This window comes from Protopterus annectens, chromosome 10.part0 (genome assembly GCF_019279795.1).
Source record: "Protopterus annectens isolate FY-2018-M chromosome 10.part0, PAN1.0, whole genome shotgun sequence".
Lineage (NCBI taxonomy): Eukaryota > Metazoa > Chordata > Ceratodontiformes > Protopteridae > Protopterus > Protopterus annectens.
In genome coordinates this window covers 1,022,693,129-1,022,710,150 of record NC_056744.1, presented here as the reverse complement: position 1 = coordinate 1,022,710,150, position 17,022 = coordinate 1,022,693,129, and the positions used below count along the sequence as shown (strand labels likewise).

General features: G+C 41.0%; 1 protein-coding gene across 2 annotated transcripts in view; it reads right to left on the bottom strand.

The window, feature by feature from the left end:
- LOC122813461 (E3 ubiquitin-protein ligase HECTD3-like) overlaps nucleotides 1-17,022 on the bottom strand; it is an 833,769-nt gene that overhangs the window by 209,754 nt on the left and 606,993 nt on the right. For both annotated transcript variants that reach the window (XM_044085784.1, XM_044085783.1), the window contains exon 13: nucleotides 3,886-3,989. In XM_044085784.1, coding sequence (XP_043941719.1) covers nucleotides 3,886-3,989 — 104 coding nt within the window. The remainder of the gene's footprint in view (nucleotides 1-3,885; nucleotides 3,990-17,022) is intronic.

Below are 17,022 nucleotides of genomic sequence, written 5' to 3'. Positions count from 1 at the left end.
TTTTACATCCACCTGAGCTACCACCAACTCAAAAGAATAGGACCTCAGTTTTACATCTGATATGAAGAATGACACACACAGGATTGCAGCACCCCCCCCCCCCACAAATGCTGTACTGCAGTCTCAGCATGCCATTCACCTGTGGAGGGAATGGAACCCATGGCCTTCCTGTCTTAAAATGCTAAAGGTGAGTGTGCCACCTGTTGACTCACTGACACTGCTTAATAGAAAGGATAAAGTATTGCAAAGCAATGGGTCTGTAGAGAAAAGGCACTTCATAATTTTATTGTGAAAAAATTATGCAAATGAGGTCTGAGATGGCTCACCATTAGTTGTGCAATATCAATAATTTTAAGCTCTGAATTCTGAAAAATATAAAGTGCAAGTTCAATGGAAATATGATGAATGCTGAAATCACTGTACCAGCATTAAAACATTTTTGCATGGGGGGGTTCACCACCCTGTACTCTTTGATGTCGAGGGGGCCAGTGCCCCCACACCCCTGCTATTTTTATATACTATCTCCTAGACTGATGTATGTCAGACTAGGGGGATACTTTGAGATACCACAACCTTAAATGAACAATATATTCATGATACTTGCATTTCACTTACAGTCTTACTATTACAAAGATCTAACAGTCTCTCCAGTCCCAACTAATCCATCCTCTTGCCTGTGATCTTCTCTCAGTATTCCAACTCTGGTGAGTACCTGCTCCACACTATGGATGTTCTCAGTAATTAAGGTATTATGCTAAAAGGGCAGTCTTTTTCAGGAAATATCATCACATACATAATCCCCAGAATGACAGGGTCTCCGACAGAAAATGCAGAGAGAAGTGAATGGATAAAATGATGCAAGAAGTGATAGCAGACCTCAATGGCTTAGATGGGCAGTGTGTCAGTAGAAAATGGGAGGTTTTTAAACTGTCTTGGAAATTAGGGGTAATCACCTTTACTACTAGAGTGTCAGGTGAGATGTCAGGCTTGGAGCATTAGCAAGATTAGGTTGAAGTGCTGTGAGGTAGGTGGGAAGCAGGAGATCACTGGGAGAATTCAAAGGCAACAGCACCAGTAATTAGGAGATCACCAGGGGGATTCAATGACAATAGTGTCAGGATGGATTTTTTAAAGCAAAATTACTTTAGACATTATGCTGTTACTACCATTCAAGTTATTTTTAAGTAGAAGTATCAACCTGGATTTTTTTCAAATGGAATTGGTTAAACATTGCTTCCTCTGAACAGATTAAATAAGGAAAGCATACGCATCATTGCTTGCCAGGATGCAATGTGGATAAAAGCTTTGACAGTGGCACATGAATAGACACATTGGTTGAACAGCTACATCATTTGAGACGTAGGACTAGAGTATGGTTATGCATACGATGCTAAAACCTTGCTCTATGATACTATGGCTATATTCTGTTGAATAGGGTATAGTTAGTCATATAATGATAATTGAGGGTATAGGCAGTTATATGATGATAAGTGTAGCCATTTCTACTTAGTAAGCATATTAACAGGTGCAGCCATTTTTACCTAGTAAGCATATTAACAGGTAGAGTAATTTCTACTTAGTAAACATATTAACAGGTAGAGCAGTTAGTGTTTAGTCAGGTTACTACATAGCTTTGCTTAGAAGGTATGTAACAATAGATGAGGAAGATGAGGAATTTTACAAAAGGTTGGGACACTGAGCTGTCATCCAGATGAAGAAGGAAAGTTTGGATGATGTAATAATCCTCTAACTCGAATATAATTGACATTAGATCTGGAAAGGAAAATTACTGGACATGAAATTATGAGAAATAACTGTCATAAGACGGAAAACAAAATTTTACTGGACATAAAAGAGACAGGGGTTAATATGTCAGAAATGGAGGTAGTACACTTATTGTTTGTGTTAAATGACAAAGATATGAAGTGTGAAATACATTGGAAAATATTTCAAAGGGACCAATAAAGCTTAGGGATTACAAACTGTTGAATCTTCTACCTTTTTGTGTATAGAAGTAGCCATAGCTTGCTATTGTTTGGATTCACGTTTTTGTAATTGTCAAGATGTTGCTTTATCCTGTTCATTAATAAGCTTGCTTACAACATAAGTGTCTCTAGAAGACTTACTTCAGATCAACAGCGATGACTTGGTAAGTGAGATTATGAAGGGGAAGTTATTAATTCAGGCGTAGTTGGATTTCCAGCTTGTATGTTTCACAAAACTTTGCTGGAAGAGGGTCTTGCATCAAAGTGACAAGCACTGAGGTTCAGGCAAAAAAAGTACTGCACTTGATAATGGAAATCAGATTTTTGGAAGATTCTACTCTCAGGCAGGCTCTGGAGGAAATTCTGGAGGTCTTTGAGAACTATTTTGGAAAGTGAAGAGGTAGAAGCAAACTAAGGGAGGGAGTTCAATGATCATGATTTCATCTTAAGGAATTTAGTTTGCTGTGTACAGGTTGGATTTGGAGTCTGCTGAAAAGTTGGCAAATAAGATAAGTAGGGAGGAAAGTAGCCTTAAAAGCATCTCCAAGAGGGAAAACACCAGGCCCAGATGGTCTTCTAGCCCACTTATATCTTTCTGAAGAGGAGTTCATACAAGAGCATCTCTTCCTTATAATAAATAAAGTGCTGGAGATGAAGCAGATTCCTAGACCTAGGAAAATATGGTGGTAACTGTCATTTCTATGGAGGTTAAAGACTTGGCTTTTCCTAATGCCTACAGGCTGATTTATTTCTATTTTAAATCAAGACTACAAGCTGTTTATGAGTATTCTGACCAACAATCTGGTACTAACAATGCCATCTGTACAACATTCGGATCTATGTGGATTTTTTCCGGGCAGACAAAATTAGAACTGTGTAGTCAAGGCTTTACTAATAATGGAAGGCGCTTAGTATCTTGGTGCACATTTTTGGTTGTTAGCCTTGATGCTGAAAAGCCTTTTGACAGCTAGAATGTTTTGTTGAATTTCTTGGGGAAATTTTGATTTCCTTACACATGTTGTAAGTGCACTGTTGGTTTTCTTATGTTTCTGAAAGAGTCTGTTGCTATAACATGACAAAATAAAGGTATAGAAGTGTATAGACCTACAGCAAGTTACTTGTTAGTAGATTATAACTTTATCTCTCAATGCTAAACTGTAATGCTAAACTGTTTGAAAGACTGACAGACTGAGCTTGTGCACTTTATCTTATATTTTCATTACTGCTTCGCATCTGTTTTATAATGTTTCTAAGTGAAAATATGCTTGACTATGCTTCAGTTACACAGAGCACTTTACCATCTGTTCAAGTCATGAATGTTGTTCTTGTTCAGATGCATCCCCCCACACTTGTCAACTGGAAGGAACTCATGAACTCTCCCTCTCAGCAGATCTGTCCCTGTTCTGCATGCTGAATAGTCTGTGGGGTCACTTTGACCTCAGCAACAAATGTGTTATGGTGAACTATACCACATGTACTGACAAATCCCCAGTCCTCGTATGGAGCACATTTCTTTGGCATTTCAAGTGAGTGTTCTTCTGCTTTTTTCACTGAATTTAAGTACCTCCATTTAGGCCTCTGAGATAATATGAAGTGGGTATATGTATATAAGTTACTGGATGCTTTCTCTGCCTCCTTCAGTGTATAGAGATGGTATGCTGTCTTAAACCATCAATAGTGGTTAGGCTGACAAATACCCACTGTTCAACTCTTCCAACTACCAAGGAAAGACATAATGAAAAAATCAAGCCACATTATATTCAGTACCCCCTGAATGTCCGACTCCTTTGTTGTTTTCAAATCTCAGGAACCAGTGTCATGAAGGTAGTACTAATATCACAGGAACCATAGTTCACAGATTTTAATTTATATGGTTCTTTCTTAAATTAAAATAACTTACTTGATTGGAGGTTCTCACAAAGTAAGGCAGTGGTACTGGACTGTCCATTGAACTTGGACACAGCTCCTCTGAAATGGCAGAGATGCTTTCACGGAAGCCACCACCTACATAAAATATTAAACATCCATTTAATTTACTATACTGAAACACATTAATGAACAAAGATATATATTTTTTCATAAATGCACAGTGAAATTCTGAGTTAGTGCAGAAGAACCAGAAGGATCCAAACAAAGTCTGGAATTTTTAAAATAATGATCATTTACATAGTACATATACAGTCTTTAACTCAATGTCTGAGTAAACTTGTTTGAAATAAACTGTATTATTATGTACATTTATATGAAAATTCGTCAGAAGGAAGCACTCTGCTGCATTTTACTTCAAACGTCTAGGTTTTGTCATATATGTCATACAGACTGCATACAAACCAAGAAATAACAGCCCTGTATGGCAAAAAAAAAAACAGATAAGAAAGACTGGAATTCTCTGGCTGCAAGCTAGGAGTTGTCCATTCACAGGTTAAAAAACAAGTAGAAAATATTAGAAGTTCTACTGGAAACAAGGTACGATATTAACCTTGGCCTAGCCTTCCTTGGTATAAAGGCATTAGCAATACAGACGAGGGAATCAGGTAGACAGCAGTGATCATGTCACAGCATGGTAGGACAATGGTATAGATCTATATTTTCATAATATTTGCCTAGTTTAAACTTTGTAAACAAAGATGTGCCTAAATAAATTATGTTTAAACACTTCAATAGACTTCGTTTTTATTAGTTTCTGGCCAAAAAGTACACAATCAGACAACCTTCTCTTAGAATCACTTCTGTTTTCTTGTAATTAATTACTTTTATCTATCTATCTATCTATCTATCTATCTATCTATCTATCTATCTATCTATCTGTCTATCTATATATCTGTCTATCTATCCACCTATCAGTCCAACTGTCCCTCTATCTATATACACAACCTCAGTTTTTCATCCTTCAGATGAACTTTTTTAGTTGCTGTGACTAGACATACGCATTCCAAAAGGAAACAATATTTTAAAACCTTATATACCATAATTTTACCTCTTTGTTTCTCATATATTGACTCCCTATTAAAGGGGAACATTATAATTGAACAGTGATGCTAGGAACTACACAGAAAACCTATCAAAATGTAAATAATTATGAAAATAAAGGGAAAAGCAAAACTTCTCTGTGCAAGGGGTCTACTTCCTGCAACTCCCGTGTGGGAGCTTTATTCCTGTACCCCCAATATCTTACTACCTCAGAGTTTGAATTATGTCAAGGTAGGGAGAATATTTACAAAAATACACTGTATGTGGGAAACATGTAGTTAACTAAAAAAGTCATAATCTCTACTTCACAAATGTAGTTTGTGAAATAATGACAAACACCCATATGTGTCACAGGAAGCTGACCCAAAAACTTAGACTATATTTGTAACCCAGTCACTCGAAACAGCAATATTCCTTATTCACCTTTTTTGAATCCTCTCTAATAAACTAATATCTAGAACTGGCAATAAAAACTCCATAAGGCCAAACCAACCCAACTTTGACTAGTGGCTTGCAGCAGGAGGAGAAGTTATGCTGACTTGCTCACTCTAGGGGTGAGTTCTGCCTATGATTTGACAATTCCCAGTGATGGGGACAGGCCCATAATTACATGGCAGATTGCCATTAGCATGTTGGCTGATTGCCATTAGCATGTCAGCATTGAAAGGGACTGGAAAAAACTGATGTTATGTACTGGGACGTATGCGGTATCAGCAGCATCACCCAGTTATGGTACACGATAGACCCCTGCTATTCAGGACAGTATATGTGACACTGTTAACTGCTCCACTCAACTACCCCTTGCTAGCCTACTGGTGCAGTCTCATTGCCAAGGGATTGTACCAGGGCATTCAAGGTATGGTGGTGTAGCTGAACATTTGAAAGTTAGCTGGAGATCATGCAGAAGGAAGCAAAAAAAAAATCCATAGATTGCACAGTATTCTAGGGATGCTCTAATAATGTTGTTGAATAAATTTAACACTACAAATGTTCTGCATTTAAAGAAATCAGACTCCACGTGGGCCAGCAGAGTAATCCAGGCTGCAGAGAGCTGAATAAGCGACTTTTCTTGATACTAAGTATATTTTTTGTTGCTTTCCACATCTGAATACCTAGCAACTGTATTTCGCCTGCCTTTCTGTTACATTGAAGCTGTTTTTACTGCATTTAACTTAATATTGCACTTGGAATCCTTGTTTGTTACTATTTGACTGTATTTGTAGCAAATTCTTCTGTGTAAGCTGTAGTAGCTGATTCATAGCATTTATAAGTGTTTGCTGTACCTGTTTCTGCCTGTTTTGTGAAAAAAAGAAAAAAATCTCTCTTGTTTTTCCTGCTTTACTAGTTTAGTCCAGTTTCAGAGTTGCTGATTCCTGGGCTTTGGTTGTAGTTCCTGTGTAATGTTTCCTTGCCTTATTTGGGGGAAGGGAAGCTACCTTGCTTTCCTGCTTTACTAGTTTAGTCCAGTTTCAGAGTTGCTGATTCCTGGGCTTTGGTTGTAGTTCCTGTGTACTGTTTCCTTGCCTTATTTGGGGGAAGGGAAGCTACCTTGCTTACCAGTGGGAGTGGGAAGCATTGAGCTGCCTTTTGTCCAGTTTTGTGAGGTTTCAGCCAGTAACTAGTAGTTTATTGGTCGTTTTGGGCCAGTTTCTAGCTTTTTCCAGCCCCTGGTATAAAACTTTCAGCTTGTACCTACTCAGCACAGACTCCACGTGGGCCAGCAGAGTAATCCAGGCTGCAGAGAGCTGAATAAGCGACTTTTCTTGATACTAAGTATATTTTTGTTGCTTTCCACATCTGAATACCTAGCAACTGTATTTCGCCTGCCTTTCTGTTACATTGAAGCTGTTTTACTGCATTTAACTTAATATTGCACTTGGAATCCTTGTTTGTTACTATTTGACTGTATTTGTAGCAAATTCTTCTGTGTAAGCTGTAGTAGCTGATTCATAGCATTTATAAGTGTTTGCTGTACCTGTTTCTGCCTGTTTTGTGAAAAAAGAAAAAAAAGAAAAAATATCTCTTGTTTTTCCTGCTTTACTAGTTTAGTCCAGTTTCAGAGTTGCTGATTCCTGGGCTTTGGTTGTAGTTCCTGTGTACTGTTTCCTTGCCTTATTTGCCGGAAGGGAAGCTACCTTGCTTTCCTGCTTTACTAGTTTAGTCCAGTTTCAGAGTTGCTGATTCCTGGGCTTTGGTTGTAGTTCCTGTGTACTGTTTCCTTGCCTTATTTGGGGGAAGGGAAGCTACCTTGCTTACCAGTGGGAGTGGGAAGCATTGAGCTGCCTTTTGTCCAGTTTTGTGAGGTTTCAGCCAGTAACTAGTAGTTTATTGGTCGTTTTGGGCCAGTTTCTAGCTTTTTCCAGCCCCCTGGTATAAAACTTTCAGCTTGTACCTACTCAGCACAGACTCCACGTGGGCCAGCAGAGTAATCCAGGCTGCAGAGAGCTGAATAAGCGACTTTTCTTGATACTAAGTATAATTTTTGTTGCTTTCAACATCTGAATACCTAGCGACTGTATTTCACCTGCCTTTCTGTTACATTGAAGCTGTATTTACTGCATTTAACTTAATATTGCACTTGGAATCCTTGTTTGTTACTATTTGACTGTATTTGTAGCAAATTCTTCTGTGTAAGCTGTAGTAGCTGATTCATAGCATTTATAAGTGTTCGCTGTACCTGTTTCTGCCTGTTTTGTGAAAAAAGAAAAAAAAAATATCTCTTGTTTTTCCTGCTTTACTAGTTTAGTCCAGTTTCAGAGTTGCTGATTCCTGGGCTCTGGTTGTAGTTCCTGTGTACTGTTTCCTTGCCTTATTTGGGGAAGGGAAGCTACCTTGCTTTCCTGCTTTACTAGTTTAGTCCAGTTTCAGAGTTGCTGATTCCTGGGCTTTGGTTGTAGTTCCTGTGTACTGTTTCCTTGCCTTATTTGGGGAAGGGAAGCTACCTTGCTTACCAGTGGGAGTGGGAAGCATTGAGCTGCCTTTGTCCAGTTTTGTGAGGTTTCAGCCAGTAACTAGTAGTTTATTGGTCGTTTTGGGCCAGTTTCTAGCTTTTTCCAGCCCCTGGTATAAAACTTTCAGCTTGTACCTACTCAGCACAGACTCCACGTGGGCCAGCAGAGTAATCCAGGCTGCAGAGAGCTGAATAAGTGACTTTTCTTGATACTAAGTATATTTTTTGTTGCTTTCCACATCTGAATACCTAGCAACTGTATTTCGCCTGCCTTTCTGTTACATTGAAGCTGTTTTTACTGCATTTAACTTAATATTGCACTTGGAATCCTTGTTTGTTACTATTTGACTGTATTTGTAGCAAATTCTTCTGTGTAAGCTGTAGTAGCTGATTCATAGCATTTATAAGTGTTTGCTGTACCTGTTTCTGCCTGTTTTGTGAAAAAAAGAAAAACATCTCTCTTGTTTTTCCTGCTTTACTAGTTTAGTCCAGTTTCAGAGTTGCTGATTCCTGGGCTTTGGTTGTAGTTCCTGTGTACTGTTTCCTTGCCTTATTTGGGGGAAGGGAAGCTACCTTGCTTTCCTGCTTTACTAGTTTAGTCCAGTTTCAGAGTTGCTGATTCCTGGGCTTTGGTTGTAGTTCCTGTGTACTGTTTCCTTGCCTTATTTGGGGGAAGGGAAGCTACCTTGCTTACCAGTGGGAGTGGGAAGCATTGAGCTGCCTTTTGTCCAGTTTTGTGAGGTTTCAGCCAGTAACTAGTAGTTTATTGGTCGTTTTGGGCCAGTTTCTAGCTTTTCCAGCCCCTGGTATAAAACTTTCAGCTTGTACCTACTCAGCACAGACTCCACGTGGGCCAGCAGAGTAATCCAGGCTGCAGAGAGCTGAATAAGCGACTTTTCTTGATACTAAGTATATTTTTGTTGCTTTCCACATCTGAATACCTAGCAACTGTATTTCGCCTGCCTTTCTGTTACATTGAAGCTGTTTTACTGCATTTAACTTAATATTGCACTTGGAATCCTTGTTTGTTACTATTTGACTGTATTTGTAGCAAATTCTTCTGTGTAAGCTGTAGTAGCTGATTCATAGCATTTATAAGTGTTTGCTGTACCTGTTTCTGCCTGTTTTGTGAAAAAAAGAAAAAAGAAAAAATATCTCTTGTTTTTCCTGCTTTACTAGTTTAGTCCAGTTTCAGAGTTGCTGATTCCTGGGCTTTGGTTGTAGTTCCTGTGTACTGTTTCCTTGCCTTATTTGGGGAAGGGAAGCTACCTTGCTTTCCTGCTTTACTAGTTTAGTCCAGTTTCAGAGTTGCTGATTCCTGGGCTTTGGTTGTAGTTCCTGTGTACTGTTTCCTTGCCTTATTTGGGGAAGGGAAGCTACCTTGCTTACCAGTGGGAGTGGGAAGCATTGAGCTGCCTTTTGTCCAGTTTTGTGAGGTTTCAGCCAGTAACTAGTAGTTTATTGGTCGCTTTGGGCCAGTTTCTAGCTTTTTCCAGCCCCTGGTATAAAACGCTAAACGCTGCTAGCTGATTTAGAGCGATTTAGCGAGCTGCCACTGTTGCACACTAGGGCAGTGCCGGTTAAGCAGGTTTAAACTATTCGGCTACCTAAAGTCCACTCTTCAAATTTTCCCTTAAAACTACCTTCATCGAACTATACTACTGATCAAATCAGCGTATCCTATAACTAAAAGATCAACTCTACTTGACTCCAAGTAGACTATTCTCTATCTATTAAACCTAGCACTTGCTCCTACAGTATTTATTACCTTGATACGGCACTCTTGTCATAGATAGTACCCCAAAAAGGCAACCCCCCCATTTCTCGGTCACCCACGCCCCCCCGGATCTTTTTTTAAAGTTTTTCGTCTACCCTTCTAGCATGTCGAGGGATCAGTTGCTAGTGTCCTCTCCTGCTCAGCTGGTGAACCTGGGAATATTGAGGCAATGTTTCAATTGCCTCATGTACACAGACAACCCTTTCCTCCTCCCACAAAACACAAATACATGCGAGAGATGCAACTATACGGCCAAACTGGAGGCTGAGCTCTCTCAACATAGGACTGGCAAGACCAGTTAGGAGGAGAAGGTTACCACACACACTACAGACCCAGTCTCACATAGTACCATTACAACCTCAAATCATACACATAAACACACAAAGACATACTCGGAGGCTCTGATCAAAAATCTACCAAAACAGCAGAGGCCACCAAAGCAGACACCCAAACAACCACCACCTCAGAACACAACACCCGCAACACATAGACCTCACAGTCAGAGTGTCAAACAGTCACAGCCCTTAAGGCCAAACACAATGCCAGACACACTAGTCATTGGTGACTCCATAGTCAGACACACTGATGTCCCGCTCACCAGACTGAGTAAGGAGAAGGTCACAGTAAGCTGCCTGTCGGGCGCTAGAATCCGCCACATAACGCAAGCACTCAGGTCTCTCAACAGCAGGTACAAATATGACTCAGTCATTGTCCACGCTGGTGTAAACAACCTGAGACATACCTCCTTGGACTACATGAAAAGAGACATTGAGGAGCTCTCTGATTATGTAGCCCAGGCAGGTATGACCCTGACCTTGAGCAGTATCCTACCTTCACCAAGAATGATGCCACAATACAGAGATAAGATGATCAGCTTTAACAATTGGCTTAAACACTGGTGTCATTCAAAGGGGATCCAGTATCTGTCTGCCTGGGATGACATGCTGGACAAGCCACGCTGCTTCGCAAGGGACGGCTTGCACCTGTCACCCCTGGGATTCCGGATATTGGCAAAGGCTCTTGCCACCCCATAGTGCCTTTTTAGGCAAGGCTCAAATTCTAAACCTACCACCCTAGAACACAAAAAGGAAAAACTAAGGGTAATGCTGCTCAATGCCAGAAGTCTAAATCTCAAAATGCACGCACTCGAGGCCCTTCTCAGTATGGAGAACATCGATGTCTGTGCTGTGACAGAAACCTGGTTCAAGGCTCCTGAGAGCACCCCAGCTCTATCAGGTTTTACCTCATATCATGCTCCGGCCCCAAAATCCGGACAATACCAAGAAAGGAGGGGGGGGATATCCATATTCATCAAGGACACCCACACCTCAAGACTGGTGGCAACGCACGATGCATCGGAGACCATCCAGGTGCAATTAACCATAGGCAAGACTGCTCTGCAAATTGTAGCATGTTACAGGCCACCCTCACAAACTCAGGAAACTCACATGGCCTTCCTGAAAACACTAGAGGGATAAATGTATCACCAAACACCATCATACTAGGTGACTTCAATTACCCTAATATAGACTGGGAACACTACTCAAGCCCAAACACCCTAGCCCAAAAGTTCCTGGAATTCATAAACTCAAATGCCATGGAACAACTAGTCACCATCCCCACAAGAGGAGATAACACACTTGATCTCATCATCACGAACATGGGAGCACAATGTTCAACACCGGAAGTATACCCCTCACTGGTGAGATCAGATCACAAACTAATCTCGCTGGAGGTCCTCATCCCACCCCCACCTGAAATAAAAAAGACCACAGTAAAGAACTTCTCAAAAGCCGGCTTCACACTTCTAAAGACTAGTGTGGTCTCCTTTCAGGCCCCCGAGCCGGCGGAAAACAATACTCAAGCCGCTGAATCACTTACAAATGCCTTCTACCAGCACCTGAAGGACTGCATGGATAAGGCAATCCCAAGCAAAACAAAGACTCTTTGTACCAAAGGCAAGCATCCAGTCTGGTGGACCCCAGCCATAAACAAACTCTACAACAAAAGGAGGAAGCTACTACAAGATAGAGCAAAATCCTTAAAAGGTAAGACACCCTTGATCACTATAAGTAAAATACTAAGAGCTCTCATAAAATCATCCAAAGCAAATTTCGAGAGAAAAATAGCTAAAGACTCAAAAGACAATCATAAGGCCTTCTTTAGCTATGTTAGAAACCTAGGAGGAAACTCCCAGATATGCTCAGAACTAGTTCAAAATGATGTGAAGATTACTGATCCTACAGACATTGCCAACATACTGGCTGACAGGTTCAGTGCAAACTTCTCCCCTCCCCCCAAAAGGAGAGATATCTATACCAAATGAGTGCAGCCCCCAAACATCTCCAGTGCCCAAGTGAGAACTGCTCTCTCCAAAGCAAAAAACACAGCATCCATGGGACCCGATGGTATCCCCGGCTGTGTGCTCCACGAACTCAATGAGGAATTAAACCCACAGCTAGGACAGCTGTTTAATCAAAGTCTTACCTCTGGATACGCACTCCAGGAGTGGCGCACTGCAACTGTGGTCCCACTTCACAAAGGCGGTGCCTCCACAGACCCTGGAAATTACCGGCCCATTAGCTTGACAAGCCTTATCTGCAAAGCCATGGAGAGGATCATAATAGACCTCATAAATAAAGACATAGGAAATTTGCAGACTTCGGATCCAACCCAGTTTGGCTTTGTCAAAGGCAGATCATGCCTTTTAAACTTGGTTGACTTTTTCAAACAGTCACCAAAGCCATTGATGAGGGAAAGGCAGTCCATACAGCCTACCTCGATCTGGCTAAGGCCTTCGATACAATACCCCACTCGGGTATCATTGAAAAACTCATCAGCTTAAATGTTAACCCATACATCACAAGATGGGTTGCAAACTGGCTGAGTGACAGAACCCACAGGGTCAGAGTTGCTGGCGCCATGTCAGACTCAAAGCCTGTCACAAGTGGTGTCCCACAGGGCTCAGTCCTGGGCCCACTCTTGTTTGGCATCTACTTTTCCGAGTACAAGCAAACACAGGAGGGTTATGGCTGACAAAGTTTGCAGATGACTGCAAACTGGGCGCCATAGTAGAAAACACATCTGACACAGATATCCTTCAGAAGGGTCTCACAGAAACGGATAACTGGTGCCAGAGCCACGCCTAAAGTTAAATGCCAAAAAATGCATAGTCATACCCTTCGGGAAAAACAAGGTTACCCCTAGCTACCAAATAGGTGGCAATCCAGTGAGCACAGAAGAAGTTATCAGGGACCTGGGGACCCAGGTTGATAGTAGTCTGTCATTCGACACCCATGTAGCTAAAGTAGTTAGGAAGTCCTTCTACACTGCCCACCTTATCATGAAGGGATTCTCATCTAGATCAAGGGAGGTCATAGTCTCCCTTTACTCATCACTCATCAGACCAATGATTGAGTACAATGCCCCATTCGCAATGTATCTGACCCGACACTTGCAGCAGCTGGAGAGGCCACAAAAGTTCCTCACCAAAAGGATAAAGGGTCTCAAAAATCTGTCCTATGCTGCCCGACTGAAAGAACTCCAGCTCTATTCAGTCGCCACCGCTTGCTCAGAGGTGACCTTTGCCTAACATACAAGGCCATGTCAAACCCAGATTTGATGAATATGCTTCACCTCATAAAATCTAGATCCATCAGAGCCACAAGGGCGGGAGACTTAAACCTCGACACGGCTATTAATAGGACGTGCTGGAGAGATAGATTCATCACCCAAAGACTCCCTATGCTGTGGAACAAAATCCCGGTACATGTGAGGCAGAGCACCTCGCTGGCCTTGTTCAAGAGAAATCTTGACCAATGGATGGGAGATCGCAGATATACCCCAGGAATTACCTCAGTGTCACTGCTCGACAGAGGCACAGCAAAATAATGGGTATAGTTCCCCATACTAAAGGGGTGGCGTAAGCCACAAAACAATGGGCTAGGCTTATAAATGCCCTCGGGCAGATAGCCTAGTATGAACCTATGAACCTATGAACCTATGAAATGCCCCCATTTTTATTAGGAGCTATGGTATTTCTCTTGAACTAGATTCATAAGGTCTGGTACTGCCAGAACACACATACCAGACCCCTATGCAATTCATGAAATGTCTGATGCCACTGACTGGCCTGTTATGTAGGATCAAGTATCTGGAAAAGGCCAGGTATGTGATGGAATATCTCCTGTGCAATTTGTGACTCCTGAAGAACCAAGACCATGGCAGTCTATGAGATTCATAAATTCTCAAGGGATCCTGCAGTAGACCAACTTTATTGGAGAATAGCTGTGGACAACCTGCACTTAAAATCAACAAAACTGTCCCAAGCCAACTAGAACTCCATTGTGTTGTTTGCATAGCTTGGTAGAGCAACAACATCTGCAAGAATATGAATAACATGGTCAAATATTCACAAAAACAGCACAGCATCTCACAGCAGAATGTGTACACAAAAACCTGCCTGCACAACCACCCTGAGCACAGCCAGTAATGCAGTGATGTGGAACTCATCCCATCATTAGGAGCAGTCCCAAGAAAGAACTCCAGTACCTACATAAATGTTAAGATTGCATTGTCCACAGTCTTCCAAGAAGCATAATCTTTTAAGAATAAGACTCAGTTATGCATGTAGACCATAACGCACACCTGCACCACAGTCATATGGCTGTTATAACTACTTGTCCTGGAAGCATGTGAATACCATTATATATAAGTGCACTGTTAACTTAGTGCTCTAGCATTGTACATTGGTTCTTTGTTCTTTTACAATAGTTGCTCCAGTTTTGCTTTGGTTCAAAATGCCAGGATCTTCAAACCCTCAAAAATAAGGAACAGAGAATATTTAATTCTCTATATGGACACAGAATTTTCCAGATAGATCAGACCAGCTATTGCTGGCCTTTGTAGAAGGTAAGTAAGGAAAACTGGTAGGCAAGTAACCTATTTCCAAAGGGACTGTGAAGTGCATCTTCTTTTGATACTCCAAGCATGATAAGCATCTCCAAGGCAGGGCTAGAGCTCACTCCATTACAGCCAAAGCCACCACCACAGCATTTATGAAAGGGAACTCCACTCAAGCCATATTAGAAGCACCCACCTGGTCCTGTGTACACAACTTCATCAAGCACTACCATCTTGGGAACATTTACAGGACTAGAGCTGGGATCACCTCTGGCATCCTGATGAACCTGCTGTTCCCATACTGAAACTCCTTCCAACCTTCTCAAATAAGAAGCTTTGGGAATCATTCCAAGACTCATTACTGCAACACTGACTACAATAAACCTACTACAATTATGTAGATGATCTACTATATCGATAGCTGTTCATATAGATCACCGGAGCAGTTCCATATCCTAGTCTCCTTTCCCTGTTTTCACTCTTCTTCCCCACATCCACTTCCTCCCTTGCTCTACTAGCTCAAGGCATCTGGCTAGCAGTAGTGGTAGCTGGGCACATCACGCTCTGCCTGAAGACTATCATACTCCAAGAAACTCACACAAAAAAGAACTGAAGATGGCACTGTCCAACAACTCTCTTATACTCCTGATGTCCTGATGTGTTGATGTTCTGATGTTGGACAGCCAAGAACATCCATTTGCAGAGGACAGTGAAATACATTGGTATTCAGGCTGGCTGCAGGCTTCTGCATGGCAGGAAGTTCCAAGATGCATGACTGCAACAATGACTACATTGAACATTGTCTAAAATTATTTTCACAAATAAAGCCCTCATTAGTTGTTAAGTGTCCATCTTTACCTCAAAATGCTCTAAAAGCATGCCTGCAGTTAAACCTGTATCTTGCACATTCGGGTCATCTTTCTTAATCAGATTTTTTACCTCCTTTTGACCATCTTAGAAGCTTAAAGAATGACTCAACCCATCCACATACAGCTGTCTTAGTTTGTTACTCTTCCTAATCTTTCTTATCTGCTTTTTAACAAACTGAATGAGTAAGAAAACTGCCATCCATATCTTTCTTCATTGTCTTTCAGAACCCTTTATTCCTATTTTATAGTGTGTTTCAAAATTCTCAGGATATTTTGAAACCTCTTTCTTCTGTACAAATCAAATTTTGCTAAAGGCATATATTACTTCTTAGATCCTAACAATTCATTCTTAAAAGAATCTTAGCACAGAGATAGTCTTGTTATTAATGGCTAATCACAGTCCCAACTTTGTAGCCCACCTCTCATATATGCTGACTAGCATTATTTCATTTCTATCACCTTTACAGTGTGCTGTACAAGTACATACTTCCTCTTTCCTTCAAAGATCACAATGTTGACACAGAAATGAGTCATGATCCATTTCTGATAAGGGTGCCCTGTTCTCTCTTTTATTTTATGTATTTATTTTACATTTGTTGACTGGGAAAGACTGACTGGGTACATGCCCACTTTCAGTGGAGGCCCGGGGAGAAAAGCTCCATATATTCAGACATATGAGATTCACATAATATGAGTGCAATGTAGCATATCAGATGAAAAAAGAAACAGTATAATTATAGTAAAGACACAGTTCAACAGGATAAATTACCTATATGACAAGAGTATAATATCACAAGGAAGGCTCCATATATTCAGACAAGCAAAATTTCACATAATATAAGAGTATACTCTAGCATTTCAGAGGAAAAAAAAACAGTGTATTTATAGCAAAGACACAGTCTGACAGGTAATGACATATGTTGGAGTATAATAACAATATAAGGTGCAAGACATTTGCCTAGTAGTATTAATTTCTCACATAGAGAAAAGAGTAAACATTGTACTGCAATCATCTGCTAGTTAAAGGATATGAAATAGTAATGAAATACTGATAACCTGTTGACAGCTAATAGTATAGCTGGCAGCTAATTAGTGGTACAGGAGAAAGGGGGGTTAGTTGGGGTATGGACAAGGACATAGCCAGTGAGATTTTAGGTGTGCTTTAAGAGCATTTTTGAAGAGACTGCTGGAAGGGAGGGTAGTTATGGCAGTGGGAAGTGAGTTCCAAATTTTGGATATGGAGTAGGAGAATAGCACTTCCCCTGCAGAGTTGTTGGGTTTGGTGACTTGGAGTAGATTTTTGTTGCAGGAGCGAAGGGGTCTGGAGGATTGGTAGGGTTGGAGAAGTGTATGAAGTGAGGGAATTTTAAGAGGGTGGTTTACAAGTTTATGAGCAAAGGTAAGCTGGGTTAGGTGTAGGAGTTGAGGGAGCTCAAGCCAGTGTAGGTTTCTAAGGGAGATACAGTGGTGATTGTGGTGGGAGTCCCCTGATGCAAATTTTGCAATTTTATTGTAGCAGGCTTCGAGTTTCTTTAGGTCTGATTGTCGAAGATTTGTGAGTATGGGTGA